Source organism: Cynocephalus volans, chromosome 4 (genome assembly GCF_027409185.1).
Source record: "Cynocephalus volans isolate mCynVol1 chromosome 4, mCynVol1.pri, whole genome shotgun sequence".
NCBI classification, from domain to species: Eukaryota; Metazoa; Chordata; class Mammalia; order Dermoptera; family Cynocephalidae; genus Cynocephalus; species Cynocephalus volans.
Genome location: NC_084463.1, coordinates 80,097,745 through 80,124,335, shown reverse-complemented (window position 1 = coordinate 80,124,335; position 26,591 = coordinate 80,097,745). Strand labels below are relative to the sequence as shown.

The 26,591-nt window shown below is 35.7% G+C and overlaps 2 protein-coding genes and 10 non-coding genes across 22 annotated transcripts in view; 3 read left to right on the top strand and 9 right to left on the bottom strand.

Moving 5' to 3' along the window:
* The window catches only part of CEP295 (centrosomal protein 295), a 53,631-nt gene extending 37,373 nt beyond the window's left edge, over positions 1–16,258 (top strand). Inside the window, exons 18-30 of one of the 4 annotated variants that reach the window (XM_063092822.1) lie at positions 2,594–2,746; positions 7,866–7,957; positions 8,499–8,601; positions 9,026–9,079; positions 10,038–10,174; positions 10,832–11,012; positions 12,144–12,805; positions 13,777–13,917; positions 15,212–15,308; positions 15,430–15,597; positions 15,776–15,875; positions 15,954–16,053; positions 16,138–16,258. In XM_063092822.1, the coding sequence (XP_062948892.1) occupies positions 2,594–2,746; positions 7,866–7,957; positions 8,499–8,601; positions 9,026–9,079; positions 10,038–10,174; positions 10,832–11,012; positions 12,144–12,805; positions 13,777–13,917; positions 15,212–15,308; positions 15,430–15,597; positions 15,776–15,875; positions 15,954–16,053; positions 16,138–16,176 (2,027 nt within the window). In that variant the 3' untranslated portion in view covers positions 16,177–16,258. Of the gene's footprint in view, positions 1–2,593; positions 2,747–7,865; positions 7,958–8,498; positions 8,602–9,013; positions 9,080–10,037; positions 10,175–10,831; positions 11,013–12,143; positions 12,806–13,776; positions 13,918–15,211; positions 15,309–15,429; positions 15,598–15,775; positions 15,876–15,953; positions 16,054–16,137 lie in introns of those variants that run through there. The other 3 variants (XM_063092821.1, XR_010023350.1, XM_063092823.1) reach the window with 3 other exon arrangements.
* LOC134377461 (small nucleolar RNA U2-19) lies at positions 8,084–8,163 on the top strand. The gene has a single exon (XR_010023502.1). It is a non-coding gene; the product is annotated as a small nucleolar RNA U2-19 (small nucleolar RNA).
* LOC134377458 (small nucleolar RNA U2-30) lies at positions 8,343–8,412 on the top strand. The gene has a single exon (XR_010023500.1). It is a non-coding gene; the product is annotated as a small nucleolar RNA U2-30 (small nucleolar RNA).
* TAF1D (TATA-box binding protein associated factor, RNA polymerase I subunit D) lies at positions 16,226–26,573 on the bottom strand. 8 transcript variants are annotated; one of them, XR_010023356.1, is made up of 12 exons: positions 26,385–26,494; positions 24,765–24,844; positions 23,680–24,064; positions 22,467–22,642; positions 22,145–22,202; positions 21,593–21,753; positions 20,697–20,733; positions 19,463–19,512; positions 19,203–19,237; positions 18,258–18,303; positions 16,559–16,601; positions 16,226–16,334 (listed from the first exon to the last, which is right to left on the bottom strand). XR_010023356.1 is itself a non-coding variant. In XM_063092825.1 (8 exons), exons 2-6 carry the CDS (start codon positions 24,818–24,820, stop codon positions 21,604–21,606), a joined length of 825 nt encoding a protein of 274 aa, XP_062948895.1. In that variant the 5' UTR covers positions 24,821–24,844; positions 26,385–26,494; the 3' UTR covers positions 17,108–17,169; positions 20,697–20,733; positions 21,593–21,603. The 8 variants fall into 8 exon arrangements, 1 of the variants encoding a protein (XP_062948895.1); XR_010023352.1 differs by lacking the exons at positions 19,463–19,512; positions 26,385–26,494 and adding an exon at positions 26,503–26,573; XR_010023351.1 differs by lacking the exon at positions 19,463–19,512.
* Positions 16,401–16,532, bottom strand: LOC134377450 (small nucleolar RNA SNORA25). Its single transcript, XR_010023492.1, has one exon. It is a non-coding gene; the product is annotated as a small nucleolar RNA SNORA25 (small nucleolar RNA).
* Positions 16,933–17,053, bottom strand: LOC134377454 (small nucleolar RNA SNORA32). The gene has a single exon (XR_010023496.1). It is a non-coding gene; the product is annotated as a small nucleolar RNA SNORA32 (small nucleolar RNA).
* LOC134377448 (small nucleolar RNA Z40) lies at positions 17,582–17,654 on the bottom strand. Its single transcript, XR_010023490.1, has one exon. It is a non-coding gene; the product is annotated as a small nucleolar RNA Z40 (small nucleolar RNA).
* On the bottom strand, positions 17,996–18,129 carry LOC134377451 (small nucleolar RNA SNORA1). The gene has a single exon (XR_010023493.1). It is a non-coding gene; the product is annotated as a small nucleolar RNA SNORA1 (small nucleolar RNA).
* Positions 18,378–18,516, bottom strand: LOC134377449 (small nucleolar RNA SNORA8). The gene has a single exon (XR_010023491.1). It is a non-coding gene; the product is annotated as a small nucleolar RNA SNORA8 (small nucleolar RNA).
* LOC134377474 (small nucleolar RNA SNORD5) lies at positions 19,343–19,415 on the bottom strand. The gene has a single exon (XR_010023514.1). It is a non-coding gene; the product is annotated as a small nucleolar RNA SNORD5 (small nucleolar RNA).
* LOC134377456 (small nucleolar RNA SNORA18) lies at positions 19,554–19,685 on the bottom strand. The gene has a single exon (XR_010023498.1). It is a non-coding gene; the product is annotated as a small nucleolar RNA SNORA18 (small nucleolar RNA).
* LOC134377468 (small nucleolar RNA SNORA40) lies at positions 20,919–21,047 on the bottom strand. Its single transcript, XR_010023509.1, has one exon. It is a non-coding gene; the product is annotated as a small nucleolar RNA SNORA40 (small nucleolar RNA).
* Positions 26,574–26,591: the final 18 nt, after the last annotated feature.

Here is a 26,591-nt window from a genome sequence, read left to right as displayed (position 1 = left end):
TATTTAAAACTCTTCATTGGTTTCCTTTTGATTCAATGAATAAGTCTAATAAGTTGAAGTCCCTAGCTTCATCAGTCAGGCCCTTCATGATCTTGCTCCTCCTCTTGGTTTAAGTGCCATTTGTCTGGTAAGCTTATCCTCAGCTATCAGTTATCCCTCTCATGTGGTCTTGGGAGTTCTCATTATATTTTATCATATTTCTTTGGGTAATACTTTTAATCAAAATATTACATGTAAATAATTTTAAAAGGCAAATAGTGCTAAAGATAATCACACGAAACAGTTCTTCCTACTCTTAGCCATCACTTAAACCCATTCACCAGACGCAGTTACTTTTCAAGTCTTAGGTGTTTCTTCTTATATTTACCTTTATAGTTGCAATGGATTTAAGCCAAAGTTAAGCTAAATTATCATCATGGTGATATATAAATATTTTTCACTGCTGAGAGAATATGTACTAGTTATATTTTCTTTTCATAAATGCTTTTTTTTCTTTAGTAAATTGTCCTCTTTATTTTATTTGCTTAAAGTTCTTGTATAATATATGTCTTTTCAAACTCTACTACTATTAAATACCTCTCAATATAATTTTTCATGTAGTGCACACTATTTTCTTTTTTTGTGGAACACCTCTTAACTGGACATTGGATGACCTATATTATGCATTCTTTTTTTTCCCCTGTTTTATACTATGCATTCTTAACAAGGATGTTATTTCCCCCAATAGGGTGAAAATTTGTTCTTGGAGAGGTGAAAAAAACTTAACTCTTTTTATGTATAAAACACAGATATATAGTATATTTGCAGTTATTAAAATTTCATGGAGATAGGGGCAATTAGAAAAAAAAAGTCTAAAAAGTCTTCTTAGTGGAGTGGTAGTAAAAACAATGTTGAGAAACACTGATTTATATTGATCTTTCAATTTTCTTTTCTTCTCTCCCCTGTAGTTACTTTCTTTTTCTTTTGGTTTTGCTTTCTGGCACATTTTCTTAACTTTGTCTTCTAACTTTTCTTCTGAACTTGTATTTTGATTATCAAATTGTAGTTTCTACAAGGTTGCTCTTTTTCATAACATACTGCTTTTGCCTCATGGATGCAGAATATTATCTACTTTAAATAATTATAGTTTTTGTTTGGATTTCTATATTTTCTGTTTGAGTTCTTTTGTTTCTTTTTTTGTTGTCTCTGTCTTATATTTTAGAGGCTTTCCTGTAATATCTTGCATATTTGAGTAGGCTGCTAAAAGGCTAATTGGAGCCTTTCAGTGAGTGGGGAGGCCTTATTTACTATTGGACTTCATTGGAAAGGGTGTGGCTTTTCATTGAGGACCCTCAACTATATTCTTTTCCTTGAAATAGTTTACAGTCTTAATTTCTTCAAAGGAAGATCCTCTAAGCTTGATATAAGTCTGGTATTATGGAGCCAGACCTAGGGGATTTGGGTTGAGATTGCAGACTTACTTTAATACCCCTGATTTCCTAATGGTATTCTTTTACCCCCTTACACCCTTGCCTCCTTTCTGTGCCTAATGCCCCTGAGTTGAGAGTGTATTGGAATTGATTTCACCAGAGAATAAACCTTTAGTTTCCTGTGGGGATGATGTTGAAGGACAGGGTTCTGAGGGGACTGGAGGGATCTAACTGTTCCAAGTATATAGTTTTACACATTCTCCCTGTTTTCAGTTCCCTGACACACGTCTTCCTTTTATAATACCAGGTGCCTTTAATTCTGAAGTTTTTCTGGGATTCTACCCAGTAAATTAGCTTGCTTCTTTTCAGTATCTCATACTCCTTTTTTTGATTGTTTGTTTTTATTTTTTTATCAAAGTGTAGCATTCAGAGAGGTGCACAAATTGTGTTTATTTCAGTGATTTATCAGCATAATAACTACACCCATGTAACCATCACCCAGGTCAAGAACCAGAACATTAGAGAACCCCATAAACCCTCCTCTTCCTTTGTACCTTCCCAGTTATTATCTCCTCTCTTCTAAGCCCCTATCTTTTTATTTTTTTTTGGTGGGTGGCTGGTCTGCGGATAAGCCCCTGTCTTGATTTTTTACACCACAGATTAGTAGTGGCTATTTTTCAACTGTATATATAAATTATGAATGCATATTAATACCTTATAATACTATTAATGGTTAGTAAATTCTCCAGGTATTTTTCCTGTGATTAGTCAATGCCGATGCATATCTGGTATTGGGAAGTAAGAGTATCATTAAAAACTTAGTAAAATTTGGGCCGGCCCGTGGCTCACTCAGGAGAGTGCGGTGCTGATAACACCAAGGCCCCGGGTTCGGAGCCCATATAGGGATGGCCGGTTAGCTCACTGGCTGAGCATGGTGCTGACCACACCAAGTCAAGGGTTAAGATCCCCTTACCGGTCATCTTTAAAAAAAATAAATAAATTAAAAAAAAAAAAATTAAAAAAAACTTAGTAAAATTAAAGTAAAATTATTTAAAGTCCTGACCATGAAAGATAAGCAGTTAAGAGCTGAGATTTTTACCCATAATCTAAATTGTCGATTTCGTTTTAGCTAGCTTTAGAAACTTCAGCGGAAATTTGAGTCAATTTTTTTTTTCTCTTCCCAGGTAAACCAGGTTTTTATCAAGACAGAGACCCCATGAGGGTCTCAATAAGTCGAGAACACAGTTTCTTTGAGAGCCCACTGGCCTATGATCCATTTGGTTGTCTTCAACCAATTGACCAGGAGAATGTCTGCGATAATGACTATGATGAAGCAGGTGAGAGATAAATAAATTGAACATGGAATTGTTATGCACAAAGACATATGGACAAAGATATTTATTGTAGCGTTATGTTTACAGGTTGAGTATCCCTTATTTGAAATGCTTGGGACCAGAGATGTTTCAGATTTTTTCAGATTTTAGAATATTTGCAGATACTTTTTAACCTGTTGAGCATCCCTAATCCGAAATCTAAAATGCTCTAATGAGCATTTCCTTCGAGTGTCATGTTGGTGCTCAAAAAATTTCAGATTTTGGAGCATTTTGGATTTTCAGATTAGGATGCTGTAATAGTGTAAAATGGTAAATAACATAAATGATGATTAGTAATCAAATTGCTGTCGTTCACCCATACTGTGTTCTAAGAAGTTGTTAAAAGAACTAAGGGAGGACAATCTGTGTTCATGCATTGGAAAGTATCTGTAATAATAATCACCAATGTGTTGTACAAATTTACCTTTGCTGGATATTGGGTTTCACTTTCTATTATATATATATATATATATATATATATATACATATATACATGTATATATATACACATATTCTTTAATTTTTATTGAATCAGAATTGATTATGCATATTTTGGGGGTTCAGCATTGAGATATGTTGATCAAATCAATATTACTAGCATATGTTATTGTTACAAATCATAATTATTCTTTATGCCCCTTGTCCAATCTCTCCCCATCCCCTTGTTCCCCCCTCAATTACCCTAGATTTCTTCTCTCCTTCTGAAAGAATAATGGTTACTCTGTTGATTTGTTGCCTAGATGATCTGTCCAATGCTGAGAGGTGTGATCAGTTTCTTCAGTATTATCATAGAGCAGATGCTTCTTCTGTCACTCTGAAATGGGCTTTGTGGAGAGAGACATCCTCTTCTTTTCTTTATCTCGGCTGGTGACTCTCCTTGTGTCAGTGTACTCCAGTGGCATGGTGGTTGTGGCCTCTAGCCACTTTTGTGGCAGAAATGGTTACTATGGTGGCTGTGGTGGGCCACCTACATGGAGGTGATGTTTTTGGCATGCTCCTTTGTCCTGGCAGTGTGCCTGGTTGTGGGAGGGGGGTCCAGTCCCCTTCTTCATGCCCTGGGCGGGCCCTGAGGCACTGGCAGTATGCCTGGATGTGGGAGTGCAGTCTGGTCCCCGGCTCCAAGCCTCGTGTTCCTGGGCAGGCCCCAAGGTGCTGGTGGTGTGAGTGGTTGTGGGCAGTGGTCCAGTCCCCAGCTCCAGCCTTATGTCTCCTGGCAGGCCCCAAGGCGCCGGTGGTATGCCTGGGCTGGAACTAATTTTTTGTCCTTTGCTTACTTCTAAAATGGGGGAACTTCCTGTGGGAACCAGTACTTGAGCTGTGTGGTTGAGCTAAGTTGTTGCTTTGCTGCTGTTTCCCTAGGGAAGGCTTTTTGTGAAGCTCCGGGTTTAAGGGTTGACCTTATAGGTACCTCCGGCTCTCCAGGGACCCAGTGCACCTGGGTTGTGTAGAAACTGATCTGGGCCTGAGTTTTGTCATCAAACTGCACCCCATGCAATTCTGCATTCCTGACCAGTCTCCTTGGAGTGGTCCTGCACTGATTGGGGGTGGATCGGCTCTCCTTGCTGTGTCCCAGTGTTCTCCTGGTGGCGTCTCCCCCACCACCCGTGCTCCAGACACTTCCCATGGGGCAGGCCCTGCACCGGTCCCTTGCAATGACTCACCAGCATCTGAATGGCTCCCCTTTTTCAAATGTTCTGGCTCCTTGCTCTTGCGTGGGTCCACGGGAACCCTAGTAGTGGAATTGCTGTCCTGGGGGCCACCAAGGCTCTCTTCTCCCCTGCTGCCCCCAAGTAACTCCATCTGAAGGGCATATCTGTGGCTTCTGCCGGCTCCTGCTCCATGTGCTCAGTAGCTTGAGCTTTAAAGCAGTCACGGCCTGAAATGCTCAGAGCAGTTTTTTCTTTCTCTCATTGTGTTTTCTCCCACCTTCATGAACTCTATAGGTCTCTCCTCCTTTTCCCCTGAGCTCCAGCGGCCCCAGCTTGGCTGATGTTACATTTTTATAGTTGTAAATTGGTTGATTTGTGGGAGAGAGTGACGCTGGGGACTGTCTATTCCGCCATCTTGACTGGAAGCTCTCTATTTTACATGTTTATATTTTGTAGGTTTTTTTGTTTTTACAAGAGGCATGTATTATTTCTGTACACAAAAAGTTGAATGAGGGGAATGAATTTTATTTAGAAAATAAGTAATTTTGCTTTTAAATTGTTTTATTAAATAAATACTAGTAAGAAGTATAAGAAGCTATGAATTTTATACAATTGGCAGCATCTACAAATTTTATATTTAAGTCTATTTGTAAGAATCCACATTTAATTAAATACTGTTAAATATTCTAAAAATTTTATCTGTGGGCATTCTAAATGATCTGCTTTATTTTTAAGTATTTGGAAAATAAAGAGAATTACAAAGAAAAATCTTTAGATCACTTAATTCTGCCACCCAAATACAGCCAGTGTTACTTTTCTTGCTTTTGAAGTTATGTATGTATGCATTTTTTATAAGCTGTATTATGTGTAATATTGCTTACTGGCTCCACACAGCATGATTCTAGTAGTGCTTTATTAGTTGTTAGGAAACTTTTAAGAAGTTACCTTTCTAATCAGATTTCCTTTTATTTTAGCTGTCACATATACTTAGGTAATTGATATCTTAGTTGTATCTATAATTTAATAGAGAAATGAGAGATACCTGTTCTCTTGAGGGTTTATAGATAAAATTGACTTTAATATCTCCTTTTTACATTGTAGATTGAAATAACTGTAAAGGGTATAATTTCCAGTGAATTATAAATTTTGACATCTCAAAACTGTTACATCATTCTTTTAGATTTAGCCAGTGGATACTTGTACCTCCTTTTTTATTCTAACTTTTGATATCCTCTAGCCAAAGACTACAGGAACACACCTGTAATTGATCAAAGCTTGGGTGTTGTTCTGACCTGTTATAGTGAAAGAGAATTCACAACATGGGCAACAGTGAAGTGTCTAAGTGTAAAAGGGTATTATAAAGGATTTATTATAGGATTTGGGCTTGTATTAGATAATTTGGGGAAGGGTTCAAAGTAACAGAGCTTTCTTTATTAGTATTGGATGTTGTCAAGAAGCAAGGGTAATTCTATTATTGGGTACCTAAAACACTCTTATCCAGAAGGTGGGAGAAATGGAATGAGGTGAAAGCTATAACTGGTAAAGCAACAGCAGTCACTCATATTAGCCAGGATAAGGGAATACTTGGTCATTTTTGTGGTTTGGACCATAGTCATAGTTTTATCTATGTTCAGACATGATTATGAGGGGTCTGGTTTTTGTCTTCCTTCCATCATGGTCATAGAGTGTCCTTTTCTAATATGGGCATTTCATGAAATTGTTAATGTTTAACAGGAGAACATGAAGGCCTAGCTGATAGTGCCAGGTCAGCTCCTGGCTCTCAGGGCCTGATTTTCTTTCTCAGATTCAGATTTTATTTCAGACAGGTTTTAGTTTTATTACTTCTCCATTTCCTAACTACCGCTTTATGCATGTCCTCAACACATTCCACCTCAATTTCTTACTAGCTTTTTAGGTAGAATCATTAACTTGAAGCTCTATACCCTTTGTTTTGTAGGGAAGCAGGAAATGATGCCTTCTTGCATGGCATCAGAAAAAAACTGTTGAAGGTGTTGCTTTCATGATGTTAGTTTTCCTTTTTAGAGAAAGTGGGGTCCCTATTATCAGTGAACCATTTCCGAACTGATGATACTTGTTTCTCTCCTGACTTTCAGGGACTCACCTTATTGAATTTTTCAACATCTTAAATAACTCCAACTTTGCTCCTTTCTCTCTTTATTCACTATCCTAATGCTGCCCTGTTCACTCATCTCTCCTCTGGGGGAATCTTCTAGGTGTAACAGTAAAGAATTATGTTAAATTGAATAGAAAAACCTCAGGTTAGCTTCACATCTCCGAACTAGCTTTTAAAACAAGCTGCTTAAGAAAAAAAAAAAACCTCACTTTAAAGTTTCACCTTTTCTTATTTTCTTTATTTAAAATTTAGTATGTAGAAGCAATCAAATGACAGTTAAATTAGTTATGACACAATAAAATATTTTTAAATGAACTGTAATAGGATAAAGTAAAAAATTGTACTTAAAGACAAGTAATATTTGGTATTAGCTTTGCTTCTACTTCATTAACCATGATATAGATATTATGAATAAATATATATATATATATGTGCACATATACAGATAGATATGTACATGTGTTTATATGTTTGTGTGCTTGGGTTACTGTTTAAGAGATATTTTGTACACCTTAAGAAACATACCTTTAATGTGCATGATTTCTTTTAATAATATCATATGATAATAAGGCAGAAATTTTGTTTAGGTTCAGTGGACCAGTTTTAATTTTATTCTGTTTCAGAGGTACAGACTACCATATGCCTTGGCCAGCTTTCTCACAAATGTTGCTATTTGGAATAAGGAAAAAAAAAAAAAAAACTCAGAATACCCGAGTTATTAATATGAGACAAAAAGTATAATTTTTATGTTTTAGTAAGTCAAATATAATTAGGAATGATAATTCATAATAAAAGTAATGCGTATTCATTGTGAATTTAGAAAGCACTGAAAGGTATAAATAAAAATCACTCTTTGTGCTACCAATCATAAGCAACCCCTGGTTACACTATGGTATTTTTATTATGTTTTTCATATGCATTTTGCTCATCTTTGAGATCATACTGTATTTATGATTGAATATTTTTGCTTTCCCACTTAAAATAATGACAAAGCATTTCCTATCACATTGTCTCTTTTCTAGGTTTTAGACCTAGAATTCAAATATTTTTTTACATGATTTTACTTACAGAATAACAATAACTGCAGTTTTACTGAAGAAAGTATATTGTGCTGACTAGTGAATGTTTTTAACAAATAATAATAAATTTTTTCTTTGGTCTAAGATAAGGCAACTTTGAGAAGCAAAATATCAAAGTGAATTGTAGGAAAGAAGGGAATGGTGCCATCTGGTGCTAGGAATTTGATTTGTCCTAATCCAAACTTTTTTTCCCCCATTTTGAACTACAAACCATTTTTCAGTCAAGGTCAAGGAGTCTGTTGAGAATCAAAGTTATGCTGTGGAGGAAGAAGAGCATATATATCTTGGTTCAACTGTAAAGCCAGATAATAAGGTTAGTAATGTCTTAATGTTTACTAAATTTTTACGCCTATTTGGCTTAATATTCTTTTTTGCTTTGTTTACCAAAGTTGTCGAATATTAAAGTCTGTGTTCTCTGAGATCTGCTCTTACTGAAGTGGATCAATGATGAAAATAGCCAAATCTGAGCATCAGAAGACCCTATAGTCTACCTGATGCATGATCTCTATAGTTCTGAGAAGCAAAACTATAAATAATGTAGAACAAAAGGCTTATGTCTGCTGAGTGTGTGTGTGCGTGCGTGCGTGCGTGCATGCGTGCATGTTTATGAAGATGACAATGAAGAACAGAGGACCTGCCTGAGGGATGAATGAGCTTGGGGAGGGTGTGTGTGTGTGTATGAAATGCTAATCATTTCTGAGCAATGATGAAAAGTTTTTACTACTGACATTTGTAATTATGAAGATTTCTACACTTGACCTGAGCTCAGAATTGACAACTGCTGAGGCTGGTAATTGGGGGTTTTTCTAGATATTAGATCTGACGTCATGGTCTAATGTTCCCTTAATATCTAGGCTGAAACACAAGAGATTTCTCATGAGCCATTATCTTCAGAAACTGTTTCCACGGGGAGCTTTTTAAGTTACCAGAACATAGATTTGAGCCTTACAGATCCAGGTAACAATGTCAAAATGTTTGTAAATAAATTGAAAGACCAATTAAGTTTCAGTACAGTGGTGGGAGGAAGCATTGCTTTTTCACTGTATGTGGCAGGAGGGGGGTGCAGCGGGTATTGTTTCTTTAAATCTCAAAAGTATCCATGCCCGATAGAATATTAGACAGTATGGTATTCTAAACATGACCAGAAGTCATAGGAATATGCTGTGGATTTCCAACACCACTTTGAGAAGTATTTGCTATTCTCTTATTCAATGAAAATCTATGTGAGCAAACTTTTTGGTTGCATTGATCTCTCAGCAATATACTTGTATATTGCCATGCCTCTATACCAAAATATGTCTCTAAGGAAGTACTCAGCCATTAAAAGTGTTAAGGTCAATTAAATATTTTCATTAAACTCAATTTTCAGAGTCTTTTCCAGAGCACGTGGATGACAGGGAACAAGAATCAAGCACCTGTAAAGAAAAGGAAACAGGTATTTTAAGTCCTATGGTTCCTTCAACTCAAGTTGTTTATCAACAGCAGATCTCTTCAGACATTCATAAATCTCTGTTGCCTGCAGGAGAATTTACATCTGGTAGCATACACTTTCAGCAGATCATAGACGAGTACATAAATGAAGTAAATTTGATACCTGAAAAAACAGATTTGCAGGGTAAAACTATTTTAAACAAATACTATTGTTTTGACTTTTCACCTTTCATCATTTTTAAGAAGTGATTGTTTGAGCTTCATATTTTTATGGGCTGCTGAGCACAGTTATACCACAGAAAATACTGAGGGGCATTTAGTGAGAGAGGGGATATGGAACCAATTAGACTGAAGAACATGTAGAGGAAATTAGCAAGTCTTCGTTTAACATTGCAAAGGTAGCTATTACAGCTGAAGCAGTATTGCCAATATGGAAAGCAAGAGCTCAGAAATCAGACAGACCTGGATCCAAGTCATAGTTTGACAATTTTTTAGCTGTAAAATCATGAGCAAGTTACTCTTTCATTTTCCATAAAAGGATGTTGGAGATTAAATGAAATAGTGTACATAAAATACAATGCCTGACCCACAGTAGCACTGAATACAGTGAGCTTTTCTTTATTCTAATCATTGATTTGGAAGTGAGCGGAGAACAAGGCTTGTAGCAAACAATGAACATATTTGGCGTGTTACTCCCAGTTAACCTCATAAGGCTTTGGAGTTGGTAGAAATGGAAATTTATATTTGTCAATAGACTCAAAGGATCCTTATTTTTTTGTTCTTTGGAAACAGTCACAACTGGACTTAATTTGAAAGCATCTGCTGATCATGAAAAAAATGGAAATAATTTTGTTGCATTGGAGTTAACTAAAATATACTTTTATGAATATGCTTTTAGTACTCCTTTTCTAGGATTTACGTTTTAAAATGTTTATCTTTTTTTCCCCTCAAAATTCCAACAGTTGGGCTCGACTTTCCAGAATTGGAGCACATTTTTCCAAATTTGCATCGTCAGCTGTTTAAACCCTTAGAACCACATCCAGATTTTGATTTATCATCATCCTCTGGGATTTCCCAAGACAACAGAGATCCTTACCAGGTATTTTATAGTAGATGCTCCATTATAGTGAATATCTAAGAACAGTTTAAAACCTTTTCTTCTGGTAGAACAATGGTTCTTAACCTTATTAGAATCATGTGGAAATCTTTTAAAAATCCCAATGCCTAGGCTACAATCCTTAGACCAGTTAAATCAGAATCAGAATATTGTGTTTTTTTTGAAGCTCCCCAAGTGATTCTGATGTGGAACCAGTATTGAAAACAGCTCCATTAGAATTTTGTTCTGTTAGCCTTATCTCCAGCTAGTGCATATGACCCCGTAAAAGGCTTGTAATATATTTAATCAGATAAATATGAATTTGTAAAATTTAAATAAAGTCTCTTCCTACACAGTAACGGAGCCGAGATTCAAATCTAGGTCATTACATTTCTATAGCCTGACATCCTGATACCCCAGGCTGTACTACATAGGTCCTGCTTACCAGAAAATTCTCATGTTCTAAACTCCTGGTTAATTCACGACTTATTTTTTAAGTCTTTCATATTGACTGAAAGGGAAGAATTGGTTCTTAGTAAGCAATCTATTACTGTGATGATAGTAAAGCGGAAATTAAGGAAGTGCAATATCAAAGGGACATAGTGATTACTGATTCAACTGGTACTACAAAATCAGTATTTCCCTGTTGTTTTCTGTCAGAACTCAGATTCTTCATCTGAAAGCTACTGTGCTACTGTATCATCCAAAAGTACAGTTTCTTTTACAGTGCTTAGGAGGACCAGCCTGCATTCTCCTCTTAACACAAGCCTGAATCAGCAACCTGACCCTACCTTGACTCATGGTGCAGCTCAGAGCTTTGCTACAGAAAATATTATTGAGGGTATGTATAAGTTAGAAAAAGTTAAATAAAACCCAATACATTTTACATGGTTCTTTACATCCATTTCCTTGGAAATTGTGCCTAGCACCTCTTGGTTTGTCTCCACTCATCCTGACCGCTGTCCCCAGTGTTACAAGTTTTGTATATTTAAATAACAGAAGTTATACAGGAATACTTCAAAAAGTTCATGGAAAAATAGAATTAAGATAATGCAAATCTTCCTGTGAACTTTTTGAAGCACTTTCATATATGCTGTTTGTCTTTTTTACAATATTGAATTTTATAAAATAAAAAGCAAAACTATTGTCACTTGTTCATCAGCTTCCCTACCTCAACCCTATAATTTTCATCTAGATTTTTTGGTACAGATTATATGAAGACACACACACAGTCATGCACTGCATAATGACATTTCGGTCAATGACAGACTGCATATACAGTGGTGGTAGGAGCAACAGGCTAAGGTGTATAGTAAGCCATACCATCTGGGTTTGTATAAGTACATTGGGTGATATTCACATACCAAAATCACCTAATGCATTTCTCATGTATCCCAATCATTAAGTGACATGAGTGTATATATATGCTGTACACACACAAGTATATATATATATATATATATATATATATGATACATTTTGTTCTCAGCCCTTCTGTTATTAAAATATTCAGTTCTCTGATAGGGGAGAAACATCCTTTATTAAGCTATATTAGAAAAGGAGAAAATACGTGGTGTGAGCTATGGAGTTTGAAAATCACTATGATCATCACCTATCTTTCGTTGTTTTGTTTTTTTTTTTTTTTAATTTTTTAAAAAAGATGACCAGTAAGGGGATCTTAACCCTTGGCTTGGTTTTGTCAGCACCACGCTCACCCAGTGAGCTAACTGGCCATCCCTATATAGGATCCGAACCTGTGGCCTTGGTGTTATCAGCACCACACTCTCCCGAGTGAGCCACGGGCTGGCTCTTTCATGTTTATATACGTCAATTTATACTCCTAAAATTATAGGAAGTAATCCAACTTTATTATTTGTAGTTTACTCAGAAACTATTAGACTGTTAGCTATATTCAAGTCTTAACAACGTATAATAATGATTAACTGATTTTTTTAAAAACTTCTTAATGCAGGATGTGAGCAGTCTTTTCAGCAGCTTCTGCCAGAATTTTCTTCCCAGGAGGGGAGCCAGCATGCCGATCTACCAAGTATTTTTAGCATTGAAAGAAGAGATTCTTACCAAGGCATGGAAAATCAGAACTGCTCCTCTGAAGAACAGACTGAAATATTACAAAATAAGAAAAAAAGTGTCCATTTCCAGCTCTCTGTAGGAAATTTAAGTTCAGTGTGCAGTTCATCTGATGAGACCAATGCATCTGATCAGTTACATGGACAGCATAGCACTCCATGTGGTTCTACCTCTAGTGAGTCTTCAATAAAACACGAACTGGAAAGCAGAAAAGAAAGGCTGAACTTTGAAGAACTATCAAAGACAGGGGTTGTAACACTGTTACAATGTGAAGGACTCAACAAAGATGAAAAAAATGAAAGTTGTAGGGTTTTAGATATAAATCCACATGTAGAGGAAACTGACTCTCAATTATGTGTAAGAACAGTGGAGATGGGAACTTCAGTTCAGACACCATGTTCATTAACTACTCAAAATGAAAAATATTTTGAGAATTCAACTAAAACTGAAACTCCAAAGATCCTAAGAAACCTATCTCAGTTACCACAATCAGAGCTCTTTGTAAGTTCTGGATCCTTTCCATTACAGACCTCTATTCCAATCTGGGTAAGTTAGCATTTATGTTTCAGGAAAAACTGGAAGCAAAATGCAAAAGAAGCAACAAAAATACTTCCTATCTTAAGCTTGTGGGGTCGGCCTATGGCTCACACTTGGGAGAGCGTGGTGCTGACACCACCAAGTCAAGGGTTAAGATCCCCTTACCGGTCATCTTTATTAAAAAAAAAAAGGGGGGGGGGAGTGTGATGCTGATAATCAAGCTTGTGATCATTGGAAATCTCCAATGAAATGAATGAGAAAACTCCAAATTCTGAAAGTGATACTCTTAATTTTGCCAAGATCTTTTTCCTATTCAGGTATCTTTTCTCTAGCTTATCTGAGAAATGGTGGCTCTGCCTGTGTTTCAATACTTTCAGTGTTGAGCCTCACTGCACTCACTGCAATGAATTAATCCATTTTTAGAGTAAGTATTAGAACATTGTCCCTAACAAGGAAGTTATAATTACAATTCCAGTCAACCGGACAGTTTTCACGTTCTAACATTATGTGAAGTTTGTCCTTCCACAGATTAAACATAGATTGAAATTAAGGGCTACATCTATATCACAGATGTGTTTTATTTGGCCATTTATATTTTATGTTTTTAAATTCTTATTGAATTTCCTTTGAAAAATTTGGCAGCAGCAGACTTCATTTGGCTGCAACTCAATAGCCACTGCTTGCTTATAGGATATGCCCTCCAGTTCTACACAGCCCCCGATCAATCTGTATTTATATTACCTGCCTAGCCCTACAAGCATTTAGGTTTGTAATCCTTGCAGTATTTTCAGACAATTACAGTTTCACTCCATCCCTAAAATCCTCTCCTGTGTGTCTACAAGTGGATGTTGGGGTTGGGGGTACCCCTGGGGAATCTGATCTGTTGGTCTTTGTCCTCCATAATGAATATTTATGTACTTTTTTGCATTTTGTATGTTTTAAGGCTATTTCACATGGTTTCCTTTTTAACTACTGAACAGGAAACAGAAACTGGCCATGGTATAATGGAAGAACCAGAACTTACTTTAGTAAGCACCAGTGATATCAGTATTGCTGAAACAGATTTTGCAAACTTAACCCTAGAAGAAAAGAAAGAGAATGAGGCAAAAAGCTGTTTTCAGGTAAATTTCACAGCTCACATAATATAGGCACACTTCATTTATACAGCAACCTGTAACTGAAAACTGGGGAAAAGGATACTGTTTTTCACTTTTTTCCCCACATGGCATTTTTTCCTATATTAGAATTATTTACAAATGTCCTTCCCCATATTAGATGCAGATGTGCTCACAGCAGTTGACAGCTGACAAGACCTCAAAACCTCCTGAAAGCATTCTTCCATACCATGTAATAGTTCTAAATTTATGATTCTTTAAGTATCATTAAGACTTGAGTAGGAATTCATGCCTTCCATTAAATTATGAGGAAGAGGTGTCCTAGAAATCCAGTAAGGAAATCCAAACCTGAGGTGAAAACAGATTAAGTGGTATTGCTTTTGAAGTAAATTAGTTTGCACATTCCTTCTATTTTGTTCCACTACAAGCAAACCATTTGATTCTTACCTGATAATCTTTTTTTTGGTGGCTGACTGTTACAAGGCAGTCTTAATTCTTAGAAGGTAGTCATTGGAGGGAATTCTGCTATGGACTAAATTCTAAATGTCAAGTCTTGACATTTACTGTTGTATCAACTGCTATTGATTTTCTCTCTTAATCCCCACATGATTTTGCACAGAAAAGTCCCCAACCGTCCTGTTTTTCCAGAGCTTATTCTTTCTTACCTCTTAAGACAATGACAGAACTAATTTTCATATATCATATACCTAGTGTTCTGATGTCAAGTTAGGAGAGAAAAGAGTCCAGAACCATGACTGGTCATTGTTTTTATAAGGGTAGTGAGGAAACTGAAAATACAGTAGAGGTAGTATGGAAGAGAATAACCAAGACTTGACATTTGGATGTATATACCATACACAAAAACAAGAATCATAAGGAAATAGATGGGGAAACAGGCTGGGCCAATGATTCTTTTGTAGTACTGCTCATCAGATAAAGCACTTTAATAGAAATAAAACCGTTAAAGACTTTCCTAATGCTATTACGAGAGATGTCTAGAGATGTGAGGGTAACAAAGCAGTGAACAAGTAGTGAGAGAACAGGAACCAGATGTCTTGAGAGCAGGCACTCTCCTACCACCCCACACCCACAATGTCAGATCATAGATCATTTAATCCAAAGGGAGTCGGGGCTTAGAGTTTACAAATACATGTGCATGCAAGCCTATCTGCAAAAGGATATTGTTTTAGTTAGCATAAAAGAATGTAAGAATTCTTAGAATAAGAAAGGCCAGACTTTGGGTTACTATAACAGCAAAAAGTGGTAGAACAAAATTCATCTGTGACTTTCTTGCAATTAGGTGAGTGAATTTCTGCCTCTTGTATCAGAAACAGAAACCTCAGACTACCCAGCTGTATCTGACTTTTCAAAGGAGAAGACTACAACAGTGTCTACAGGTATGCCTGAGCATCTGATCTGGGTTAGCAGGGGCCAATGGGAGCTCCCTGCTAAAGTTATCAGCCTCCACACCCCTAAACTCTGCATATTCTTAAAAGGTTTTTTTCCCCCAAAAAACAGAAACCCTTCCGAAGTTCACAGCAACACCAGGGAGTTTACAAGAGGCATTTGTAAAGAGAAAAAAAACATTTATGGAGAGATCCTACCAGAGGCAGAAAGAAATAAGGAATAAAATACATGTCCCTGAAAATTCCCAAATCAAAACAGCTAAGGAGAAAACATCTACAGGTATGTTGAATTTTTAAAAGATAATTTCTTAACTACCTCTGAACATTTAAAGCCTGGATGACTCTTGTCACCACTTGACTTCGGAGAACTTTAGTTTTGTTCTTGTTTATATCTTTTTCGACCCTTCTTAAGAAATCTAAGACCCAGCCTTTTATTTATCAAGTCACTATTTTTTCAGGTTCACCTGTGAGTCACCTAAAGGGTGTGAATAAAGTTAGGTTGTCTTTTCCTGAAGACAGAAAGACTACACAAGCCCTCATGCACCAAAGGGCTCTAAGGTAAAGTAGTGTTCATTTATTTCACTTTAGTGATTTACCTTTTAGTTATGTCTTTAATTCTTTATGAATTTCTTACAGATTACACAATCAGTCAGCTGAAGTGAAACAACAAAAGGAAGAGAAAGCAAAGCAAGAAGCTTATGCCCAAAACAGAATAAAGGCAAAAGAATTTCATAAGGTGAGTGGGAATGGGTCAACTTTTCAAGCCCAAGGTATATCATCAACTGGAACTGCTAAATTTAATTTTTTATTCCCTCCACAGAAAACACTAGAGAAACTTCGAGCCAAAAACACATGCTGACTTTCTACAACAGCGTAAAGGGTTTAATTATTTGTGACATTAGGCAAAATTATTTAAAGTCAATAAATTTTTATTCAAGGAATTTCACTTGTGACTCCTGCTGCTGCCCATCAAGGTCACGTCTAAAGCTTCAGTCAAGACTTCTCTTCAAGACAGCCCTAAAGAAGAGAGCAGACATTGATTAAACTTAGACACTCACTTTCCAACATCACCAATCACGGTTTATGTATATCTCCTCAGGAAAACACAGCACTACTGAGTGACTATGGCACCCTATGGAGAACTTCAATCTCTGGTCATAGCGTTAAGAGCTCTTGGGTTTCACACAGCTCCACAAGCCCTCTTTGAAATGACCTATATGTATTTTCTAACGTGTACATACCTTTTTAAAAGAACTGATGCTTAATCCAGTCATTCTTTCGGCCCTACATAAAAATGTAAAAGTTAGTTTACATTTCTAGAGATGTATCATACAGTATTGAGGATTTGGTTAGCTCAGTTGGTTAAAGCATGGTGCTAATACCGAGGTCCACAGGGTTCGACTCCTATACCAGCCAGCCACAAGAATTTTGAGTTCTGGAGCTGGCCTCCCTGAGCGAGGCAAATCACATTTGCAAGGCTCCAGGGATCTCAGTATAAACTTTTAGAATTTGAACTATGGCTGTTGATAACGGGGGGGCGGGGGGGAATCACATGTGACAATGGTCATCTAAGCAGTGGAAGTAAAACAAGTAACAGTTTAATAAAGGGTTAATAAAATGTTCCCAATAGGCTGATTGCTAGCAAAGTAGCAAATAGAAAACCTAGTGGGAAATTTTTTTATGGTCATGTCCACAGCAAATGAGAAACTGCATTCTAAAAGCCTTGGTAATGACCGTTATACTGTGGTGAATAACTTATAAGTAAGATAAAAACAATTACTTGCCATTCTTTTATGTGGGCTTTTATCTCCACTTTAATATGGACAAACTGATGACTTCAAAAATTCCCCATCTATAGAAAAATTCATATTTCAAATTCATAGTTAATATTAAAAAAGCACTAAATCTAACTTTTAAAATGAGGTTGCACAGGTCCCAAAGTATCCTAAAACTCAGTGCCCACCTACTATGTATTGAAAATTTCAGGCTTAAAATTGCTCATTGCATCTATTCGCATCTTTTCAATTTAGTCCATTTCAACTAATAACTGATCTTGCTGTTAGTTCTGCTGAACTGTAAAGACAGCTATTTTGGGCTGATTGGCCTGTTAAAACCAAAGTTGTGGGTTCAGATCCCTGTCCTGGCCAGCTGCCAAAAAAAAAAAAAAAAAAAAACTATTTTGAAGCTTGCATTGCATGTTGGAGATAGTTTTTACCTTGGAGCTTTTATAATGTTCTAAAATATAGCGTATATTTAATGAGGATAGATGTTCAGAAAGGCTATTTTCATTCAGCCCATTCAGAGCAGTTGAACATTTTGCCCATCATCATAACACCATACATCACTGATAATCAGTGTAAATACACAGCGACATAGTAAAATCTAGCGTTTTGTCTTAAGTGGATTAATCAACCACCAGGTTTGGTTGCAATAGAATTATTAGATAAATTCTATAACTCTAGTTTGCTTTACCTATATTGCCTTTGAGGTAACAAATTAAAACCTTACCAAGAATCTTTGGGATCTTTATTTCTTTAAGCAATTTACTTTAGGGCCCTAGAAATGGAATTGCAGAAAGTACATAATATTTTGGCAAATGATCTAAAATATATTATTTATTAGTTTCTAATATTGAAGTCAACATTTTTGTTGGTACATTTTGTCAAGAGCTTATAGAAAAATGTTACAGGTCTCATTGTCACCACTGCAATACATTTACTGTGATGGAAGCATAACCTGTGTCTCAATTTAGCCACATTAACAATTTTGGACACCATGATCAATGGTGCCCATTCTCATCTAGAATGAGGCTTTGTAAAAGTTCCTCTCATTCTTATACAATATGCAAATGTGTATCTGTATGGAAGTTCTTGTTACGCCGGCAAGGCTACCATTAGGGGAAAACAAGCAGCTAGATGCAATAGAAATAAAAAGCCTTACATTTTTAGAGTAGATTGACCTGCTCTGTTCTCAATTTTCTGACACCCTAGAAAAGGAAAACAATTAGTTACTATTAGAGACAATTATATCAAACTAAACAGTATGAGAAAACTACAGAAATAGTGTATCAATAGAAATACCAGGTTTAACAAGCACAAAGCCAAGAAAACCAACGATGCCAGATACTGAGTTTCTATCGCACTGTTCTTTGAACACTCCAGCAGGAATAAACTGCTGAGTGCAGATACCACGCAGTGCAATTATGACTGACATTCTACTTACAAAGTTTGCGATGATGCTACTATGAGTAAAACACTTTCACAAATCTTTAAAGTTTAAGTTCCTGTAACAGGTACAATAATTTGACCTTATTCCTAATTATCATTCCACTGAGGAAACTACATTAACTGCATTTTAAACTAAAATCCTAGTCATTATCTTTATATCAAGTCTCTCTGTATAAGTTACAGATGTAACTATTTACCCAAATCACTAAAAGAATCCATTAGAAATGTTAAGATCACTCAGTCAAGTTACTAGGCAACTCTTATTAATTTTGGCAGCTGGACAGTACAGGGATGGAACCCTGGACATTGGTGTTATCAGTACCACGCTCTAACCAACTGAGCAACTGGCCAGCCCAGCAACATTCCTTTAAAGAAATTCAATATCCCACACGCAGGTATATGTGGTATTAGGATGAACCATCTGGAATTGCCACTTGAATAAAATAAGAGTGCAAAATACAAAGGCAGTTTCATTTGGTAGGCCTAGACATGTGCAGCTTTTCGTTCTATACATAAATATATGTTGTGGCAAATATTTTTGCCAAGATTTTAATGATTCTGTTTTCCCTAGTTATATAAGTATTGGGGCACTGAACTCAACTTATATTTTTAATAACTTTTGAGTCATAAATTAATAAAATTTAAATATTTCACTTACCTCTCTAATAGGAAGAGTTTAAATCATATTCATTCCTATGAGAAAGTACCAAATGAAAGACTTAGAAAGGGTACTTAAGTATTTCCAGTTGTCAGAAAAAACCTTCAATATAAATTTGATCTCTAGAATTAGCTATGTTCAGCTGTCAGAATTAAGTTTTAGTTCATGTCTGTTATCACTCAGCAGTTGAACAGTTAAATTCATCATCTGAACTGTAATTGTATTCCCAAAAGATTACACTGTCACCAACTAAAACTTACCTAAGCTATTACTTTCAACAACAGTACAGATCTGTGGGATATGCCAATACCTAAGGTAAAAATAAATTATTACATCTTTCATACTTTTACCAACTGTCTTGTAGTTCCTTCCCACAGACCTAACAAATAGTCCTGTGAGTAAAGCAAAACCACAGACTTACTTTATGAGGCGTTTCCAACGATGTGCGGCTACAGGGAAAGCCCCATCGGGATAGACCTCAACCATTTTTTACAATTTTTTATATAAATTTTTATTAAATAGAAACTAATTTATTAGATTCATTTATTAAATTGTTTAATTTATTAAAATAAATTTTTATATAAATTTTTTATATAAGTAAACAAGTCTAAGACTCCACAGGAAAGCAACTATTAGCACTGTGATGTGCTCCACCCTCTTTAAGAGTTCAAAATTGTACAAAAACAGCCATAAACAAGAAAAGAAAATGTAATCCCATTTCAATCACAAAAAAGAAAATCATTTCATAATCACATGGTAGGGATTTTCACCAAGCTGCTTAGGAGCTAGAGTACAGAAGATAAAATATAGGTAGACACAAAGTAACATCAGGTAGCTACCACCTTAGATGCACTGAAGAAAAAAGGTATTAAAACAAAAAGTATAAATTGTAGCCTGAGTCTTAATGAACTACTGCAATTGCAATATAGGATGTTTTTTCCCTATTAAATTCACAGATTACAGCAAATTCTACTTTACCTGAATTCCTGACTCAGAATTTAAGAACTCCATAAAATATTTTCTTAGTTATATGACCAATTATAACAAAGAAAAATATTAATGTGGCTGTAATTATGTTATAATGGGCATTATCAGTAAAAGTAAAACAAATATTTTTAAATTTAATTTTACACAATTCAAATTTATGACATCTTATGACCTATGTAGTCACTTCTTTCATTATACTATTAAATCGCCTACCTCTTTATAGGTTATACATTAATTCAAAATAAATACAAGTTTCTGATTATTGCTACAAACTAACTTTCAGATTTGGACCCTCTAAAACTTATAAGTAAAATGAAGCTGGCATCACATCACTATAAAATGTGTGAATCCAAGATCTTTTTCAGACATCAATGTCATTAATTGGAAATTGAGGGGAAGCCACAAATGTCTCTTAATAAAATGAAACCTGTGGAGGTTTAAATTAATCTGACAGTGTTCTACTTACTACATTTAATCAAAAGGGATCCAAAACCTTTTAAGGCATACCTTCCAATTTCAGACATCATGTTCTGAAGACAAAAGCCTTTAAAAAAAAAAAAAAAAAAAGCCATCTTTATGTATCATGTCAACATGATATCAGAATACTAAATAAATATGGCAGAGATTTCCCTAATATCATAAGCTTTTTAATTATCAGTTCTACAGTGCTGGAACCAACCTTTATGGTTATCAAAACCTTTATCACTTTAAACTATCTCACATTACTGTAATATTCCTTCTTCTATGTATCAAAACTCATACTGAACAATGAGTTCTGGGTTGCAAGAGAGGTGGTTTTTTTAGCACCTGTCTTAAGTCTTTGTCCACAAGTTAAACAAAAACAAAAACACAAGTGCAGGGTTAAATGCAGTATATTCAGCAGAATAGTCAGTTCTACAGTGGTGATTAAAATAAATGGTGGTTGAAGACATATTAAAGTATTCCAGGTATTTGGGAAGGAAAATCAGGTTCTTATTAAAATACTAAACACCTGACAGCAAAGGTTACTTTTGTCTGAAAAAAGCTGGGATAAAATTATAGATTTCAAGTTCCCTAAAGAAAGTGACTAGTTGTGATTTCATCGATGATTTTTTCAGGATTAAAATCTCTGCACATCTTTCAATGTTCAAATGACACCTGTTAGCTCTTTTGAGATCAACAAGCATTGGCAAAAACAGCAGGACCTTCTGTTTATTATTTAGGAGCTGAAAATTTGTTTTATTTCCCTGGTGTCTTAAAATGTTTTTCCTAACAATTACTTCTTATTCTTTAGGAGTTTCTTTCACAAACTTCTTCAGAGGTTTTTATCTAATTCTCTTTAATAGGTTCTCGCATATATAGCCAACATTTATGACCTTTAGTTATTTATTTCTATGAAGTTACTTTTTCTCCATATTGTTTACCTTCTTGACATTTATGTTCCTGTCTTCTTTTCAGGACACTGTGTTCTCTGTCCAATGTTTTTAGCCTTTGAAGCTCTTTTTTTAGATAAAGCGACTTCTTCTTGTTCTAAATACACACTCATCTTTGGGAATTCAGAACATATTATGAAACAACTATCCTCCTGCGTTAGAAAAAAAAGATCAGTATTAAGCAGTAACTCATGTGATTTAGTAATTACACATAGCTGAGTGCTAGGTTACTTCAAATAACCTACAGACTACATCTAGATGTTGGAAGTCCAAATTAATATCTGCATGTTTTCTTTGAACCCTAACTAGCAATACCATATATTTAAAATGTTACTTAAAAACAGTATTGAAAAGCCCACGTTTTCATTATCAAATACCCCAAAAGTTAATATTTTCATTTTTGCATTTCTTGAAGTAATCTTTTTATTAAGACTTTTAAAAATTAAATGCACTGTAAGACAAAAACTACTGGATAAAATTTTTCCTGTACCAACTCCTCCCTTCCCAAAATGAAAAAGGAAAAAAAAAAAATAAGTCACTTACTACCAATTTGATATCACACTCATCATTTTCAAGATGTGTCACATCCTCTTCCTCTGCTCTGAAACATTAAAATGTATCACTTAGATGACAGATCATCTATGACCTAATAAATTGTACTACGCTGACATACAACTGAAAAAGCAATGCTAGTCAAGGCATAAAAAAATACAGTATCCTGTTTAACACCCCAAAATGGCCCATTTTATCCATGTTCACTATTAAAGTACAAAAAAAGTGATGGCAAAATATGGAGCAAGTAACATTAAAATTTAACTTGATAAAAAAATCTATGACCAAAGTTATTTCACATGATTCAACTTACGCTGACTCTTCAATAGGGGAAATGGATCCATCATCATCCAAATACTTATACCTACGACTGTCAAGATCTTCTTTTTCTAAATCTTCACCAACATCCATTTGTTTCAATGATTCTTTAAGATGATGTTCATACTTCAGTTTTTCGATGTAGTTAAAAAATCCTCTTGCAACAGCTTGCTGTATATTGAAAACACCATATTTTATGTATGGCCTTACAAAATTGGAGTTTTTTTCATGACTCAGTACATGCCTGTGTTCAAAAAAGGGCAGGATCCCTTTACAAAAAACTCAGAATTAGCCACCCTGATTTAACTACTCTGCATTTCTGGACCAAATGTATCAAGTACTGATTGTAGAAAAAACTCACATAGCAATTACCAAAACTAACCTAAGCTGGTAGCAAAAAAATTTAAGCACAAATCTTTTGTCAAGTGTTGGAATTACTAAAGGCATTTTTAAATGTAAAGATAGGAATCTTAAAATGTTAACAAGTATTAATCCTCTCAAAATTACAAGTTCTGGCATGGGATCATAAGTTAAACATGCATTCACTCAACATTCAACTCAGATATTTTAAAGAATTTACTGCTAAGTATTACAGTATTTATCAGGAAATTCTATTAGAAACAACCAGACTTTAAGAAAATCTACTGAACATGAAAGGCATGTGTGGGTTTGACTTAGGCTACTGAAAAACTGGGAGTCATGTGAGCTTTTAGGTTGTGGTTTAAGATCTGAGATTGGATGAAATCAAGTAATTTTATATAAACAACTTTGGAGCTTTATTATTTATTTATTTATTATCTATCTATCTATTTATTTATTTATTATTTGCGGGGATCTGAACTCTTAACATTGGTTGTTATAATACCATGCTCTAACCAACTGGGCTAACTGGCTACCCCAGAGCACTATTCTTTAAATTCAGCAAAGGTACATTCACTATTCACTGAAGAAATACACCCGTTAAAGATTCAACTCAGAAATCCAAATGAAATTTTTGCTGAAGGACGGAGTGAACTTTAGGTGGAAGAAGTCAGTACAGAAGAGTACTATCAAAATTGCAGATTGTGTTCCTGTTCTATCTTAGACAATTCTAAATGTGGCCAAAAAATCACTTCAATACACTTTAGCTGTGTGTATTCATATATATATATATATATTACACATATATTATATTATATTAAATATACATGTAAAAAATACTGACTCACCTCAAAGGTTAAAATTTTTCTCCAAGGTAATTGTTTTCTTCCATTCTCTGATTCTAAAAATGGGAACCCAGGCACTCTTTCTTTAAATTGTTTCTTACATATTTGTGAGATTCTAGTGTTTCTCCTTCCCACTGGTCTTCCTGTTGGTCTTCCCGTTGGCTTGTATTTCCTCCTCCTCTTTTTACGTTTCTTTTTCTTAAATCTTTCAAAAATAGCTTTTAAAGTCAATGGTCTTGGCTCAAAAGATGAGTCACTTGATGAATCTCTTGCTTGAACGCTTTCGGGTGAATGAATAATTTTTCTAATGGGGTTTCTTTGCCTCCGTTTAGGTGAGGAAGGAACACATTGAGTTTTAAACAAGCTGCTACCAGAAGAGGAATTATCACTACAAAAATGGAAAAAAAATTTCATCTTATATTACTGAATGCTTTTGTACATTTCTTTCAAGACTATCTCAGAAAACATGCCCAGAATAAATATTTAAAAAAAGAGGGATGGCCGGTTAGCTCACTTGGTTAGAGGGTGGTATTCTAACACCAAGGTCAAGGGTTTGGATACCCCTGCCAGCAGCCAAAAAAAATAATAAAAATAAAATAAAATAAAATGATTAATAAGCACTTATTTATAAATGAAATTTTATCTTCACAGAGAAAATATAAGCTCCAAAAGGGCTGTCTGGTTCACTGCTATAGCCTCCACTAAATAAAGCACACCCTACTAGACAAAATAGAATGCTTTATTTGGGAAAGGATACCAGGTTGAGCCGGAGAATACATTGTTTCCCTAAGCTAAGAATGTATTCCACTATAATATATTCAGATTTTGAATCAAAGTATTTGCAGTAATAGGATACTTCAAAATGTTCATAGAAAAATAGAATTAAAAGATAATGCAAATATTTCTATGACCTTTTTGAAGACCCTTTGTACTATTTCAATGGTAACATAATCAAACTTGGAAGGTCAGTGTAACCTGGTCTTCCTTCTTCCCATTCCTGAAAACTAGTTACTGCCCCTTTCCTGGCAATTCACATACAGTGAATGTTATCATTGAATCTACTTGTTTCCCAGTAGAAACCCACTTACCTTTGATTTTCAATTTCCATAGCTGAATCAGATGTCATGCAGTCAAGAGAATCCATTCCTGCTTTGCTTTAAACACTTTTCTGAAATTACGAAATTCGGTAAATGTGATGTAGCATCTCTAAACAAACAGGTGCTGACACACACAGCTAGTATGAAATATAAAGTTCAACACAGTCAGATTATGCCATTATATTTCAATTTAGGCAAAATCATTCACCAGGCTTTTAAATTTCTTATCTGGAACAGTCCATTTCAGATCAATTTCCAAAATAAAAATGGAAATTTCACTCATAGGTTTTCTTTCAGTTTCTGCCCTCTAAATCTATCAATGCAGCAAGATTCCAGAAGAATAATTTCCAACAAAAGCATCTTTCTGAATACAGGCAAAAAATACACTTTTATCACTAGCCATATAGTAATGTACAATAGCCAATATTAATGCACAATTAATGGCCAAAAAGCCATTTTCCAAGATCAACAGAGAACTCCTAGGAAAATCCTTTACATAGAAAGCCAGAGGCAAAGTATGCCCTCAGTATACCAGGAAAAATAATCCATAGTATTGGATCGCGATCCAATATACAATTTCTCCTGGTCTGGGACTTTTCCTTATTGCCTCATGTCCACATCCATTCTTTGATTCAAAGTAACCGAACTGTCTTGTCATATTATTTATATCTTTGCCATTATTGGTGGAAATTTACGAGTTCTGAATTCTCAACCTTTTTGATAAAAAGCTAAAACTACAATGATGCTGCTTTTTGTCGTCATCTCCTTGGTAGAAAATGCAATAGGTAAGGCAACAAGAGTTAAGGATTCCACTATTGCAACTCCCTTGCTAATTTTTGTGGTTTTTTATTCTTTAGCATCTTAGAAATCGACATAGGAGTCATGACAAATAAACCCTAAGACAAACTAGCAAAATATTTCAAATTCAGAAAAACGTTAAGGTCACTAAGATCTCAGATTTGTGAAATACCCAACGGACCCATGTGGTAATTTTCCTATAGGATGTTTTATCAGTGTTCTTAAGTATCAACTGCTCAAAAGCGAAATTCAACAAAAATTTGGCCCGAAGTCACTGAATGGCAAATCTGTTTAAGGCTTAATAGAGGACTATCAAAATAAAGCTAGTTCACAAATCTGAGCCGTTTATGAAGCATTCCTGCTTAGGTGCGGCTTCCCATTCTGGGACTCGGCGATTTTTAGAGGCCACATGGCCAGATGGCGGCACTTAACCAGAGCTAACACCTGTGTGTGATCTTGGGCGTCTCTCCTGGAAGCAAGGGACACGGCGTTAATAATGGTTACCTTTCACTTAGCAAAATTAAAAAACTTTTAACCCGTCTGGAATACATTTTAACATCTACACCTCAGACACAATTAACCACGGTCTGACTACAACTGTGTTCGTGTGAGCCAACCACAATGCGAACGCTCCAACCTCAGGGCCGACTTCCGAGGCTTGAGTCTCCCGAGCAACGCACGCATTCCGGGGAAACCTAGATCACTTCTCCCCCGCCCACCAGGCCCAGACGGCCACGTCCGCTTCCCTTTATTCAGAATGGCAGACGGCTTACACCAACAAGCTCCGCTTCCGCACGGATCCCAGCTGCGTACCTGCTGCCTGCAACCCACGCCACGGGCCAGGACTCCGGACTGACTTGGTACGTGAGTCCCTGGGGGTCTGCGCCCATCACCTTCCCGACCTCAGCCCTCCAACACACAAACTACCTACCTCCTCCGACCACGCGGAAGAAAAAGACGGAGCAACCTCGCGACCCAGCTAATAGTGGGTCCGAAATCTCGCGTTACCCCTTAGTTCCC

Bases quoted from the DNA above. Each gene is read 5' to 3' on its own strand.
- TAF1D (XM_063092825.1), bottom strand. From the start codon at position 24,820: ATGGATTCTCTTGACTGCATGACATCTGATTCAGCTATGGAAATTGAA. The intron at 24,065-24,764 runs GTAAGTGGGTTT...CCATTTTTGTAG, and splicing joins ATGGAAATTGAAAATCAAAG to TGATAATTCCTCTTCTGGTA. The intron at 21,754-22,144 runs GTAAGTGACTTA...TTTCTAACGCAG, and splicing joins AGTGTGATATCAAATTGGTA to GAGGATAGTTGTTTCATAAT.